Source organism: Myotis davidii, unplaced genomic scaffold, assembly GCF_000327345.1.
Source record: "Myotis davidii unplaced genomic scaffold, ASM32734v1 scaffold59, whole genome shotgun sequence".
Lineage (NCBI taxonomy): Eukaryota > Metazoa > Chordata > Mammalia > Chiroptera > Vespertilionidae > Myotis > Myotis davidii.
Window position 1 is genome coordinate 8,652,692 of NW_006293001.1, and position 1,733 is coordinate 8,654,424.

The 1,733-nt window shown below is 40.1% G+C and overlaps 1 protein-coding gene across 1 annotated transcript in view; it reads right to left on the bottom strand.

The window, feature by feature from the left end:
• LRP2 (LDL receptor related protein 2) overlaps positions 1-1,733 on the bottom strand; it is a gene marked incomplete at its 5' end in the record, with an annotated part of 158,131 nt that overhangs the window by 101,559 nt on the left and 54,839 nt on the right. Inside the window, 2 exons of the mRNA XM_015565782.1 lie at positions 228-344; positions 437-631. Of these exons, the coding sequence (XP_015421268.1) occupies positions 228-344; positions 437-631 (312 nt within the window). The remainder of the gene's footprint in view (positions 1-227; positions 345-436; positions 632-1,733) is intronic.

Below are 1,733 nucleotides of genomic sequence, written 5' to 3' on the forward strand. Positions count from 1 at the left end.
TGTAAAAGATCAACCGCAGTACTTTTATGCATGCATATAAGCATAACCAATGGACTAAGACGTGGGGGGGTAGGGGAAGCCAGGGGATTGTCAAGGGTGGAGAAAAAAAAAAGGACGGACACATATTACCTTTTGTAATACTTTAAGCAATAAAAAAAATACAATTAAAAAGAAAAAAGAATGAAGTGATTCCTTTATCTGAAACATGCTGGGTCTATGGTACTTACGACAGTCTTTCTCATCAGAGTGGTCGCTGCAGTCAAAAACACCATCACAATGATATACGTTGCTAATACACTTATTCTCACTGGCACATTTGAATTGAGAAGCAGTGCAATTAATTACTAAGAATGAAAGAAAGAAAGCATTAGAAATCAGCTCAATGAGACTGGAATTTTTCTAAACAGCATGAATAAAAAGATAGCAATCCTCTTACCACAACCATTCTCATCAGATCCGTCAACACAGTCCTTGTCCCCATCACAGACATAAGCCAGGTCAATACACCGATGGTCAGGGCAATGAAACTGACTAGGCAGGCATGTCGCTGTAAAGTCTAATATCACCCAAAAACAAACCAAATAACAGTTTATTTCTTGTTCAATGTGTAGCAGAGCCAAATTGAAAAATGCTAAAGAAATAGATGTTATTTTAATTGTACATGTGTTCAAAATTCCTTCAACTTAGCCACATTGCCAAAGTCAGACCAGCAAGAGCACTCAAAATTAAGACAGTTTTTTTTAAAAAAGGAATAAAAAGACTATAGGTGAATCTCAGAAGGAAGGGAGAGGGATGGGAAAGGAATTAACTAAAGAACTTATATGCAATATTCAAAATGAATCAACACAGACAATAGTGCAGCGAAGGCCTGGGGAGGGGGCAGAAGCAGGGTGGAGGGGATCAATGGGGGAAAAAAGGGAGATGCCTGTAATATTTTCAACAATGAAGATAAATGTAAATAGTAATATTAATAATAATAAATAAATAAACTAGGCTATTAAAAAATATCATGGGCAAAGTCAAAAACAGTGATTACACCCTGAAAGTAGACCACACTTAGAAAGTTAGCATCATGGGTTTGGACTAGGCTACACTTCATGATTACTAGTAAGTCCAGGACTCCACCAAAGCTAAGCCATGGAGGCCAACGAGGCAGCATTTGTTAGCCTGACCTTCATGCTAGTAGCAATAGAGTATAGACTGATCATGATAACTGGATTTAATCCAGAGTCTAATCAGAACAATTCTAAAAACCGAGGGCCTGCTTTGCTGAAGAGACCCAGCCTTAGGATCGAGTGTGCTGGCTGCCCATCCACTGATGAAGTTGTATTAAATATCCCATATAATAAAGAGCTAATATGGTAATTAGACCGAACAGCAGGACGACCGTCCGGACCACCTTCCAGACAAAGGTGGGGCTACGAGGGCCAGCCGAGGCTGAGAGGGGCCGCAAGGGGCTGCGAGGGCCGAGCCCCCTGCACGAATTTCGTGCATCGGGCCTCTAGTAGACTTATAAAAATCTGAAAGCCAGAAGGGATCTCAAAGCTCATCTATTCCCGAAGGAAAGTGACTTGGCTAGTCATGCAACCAAAACTAGAAACGACAACCTAGAGAAAATGAGAACTGGCGAGATAAAAAGCAGATGGGTAAGATTAGTGGTCATTTAAATGTTCTGTGCCTCTATAGTCTATTGCCTTCTTCAGTATCAAATGAAAAGTAAAACAAGAGTAAAA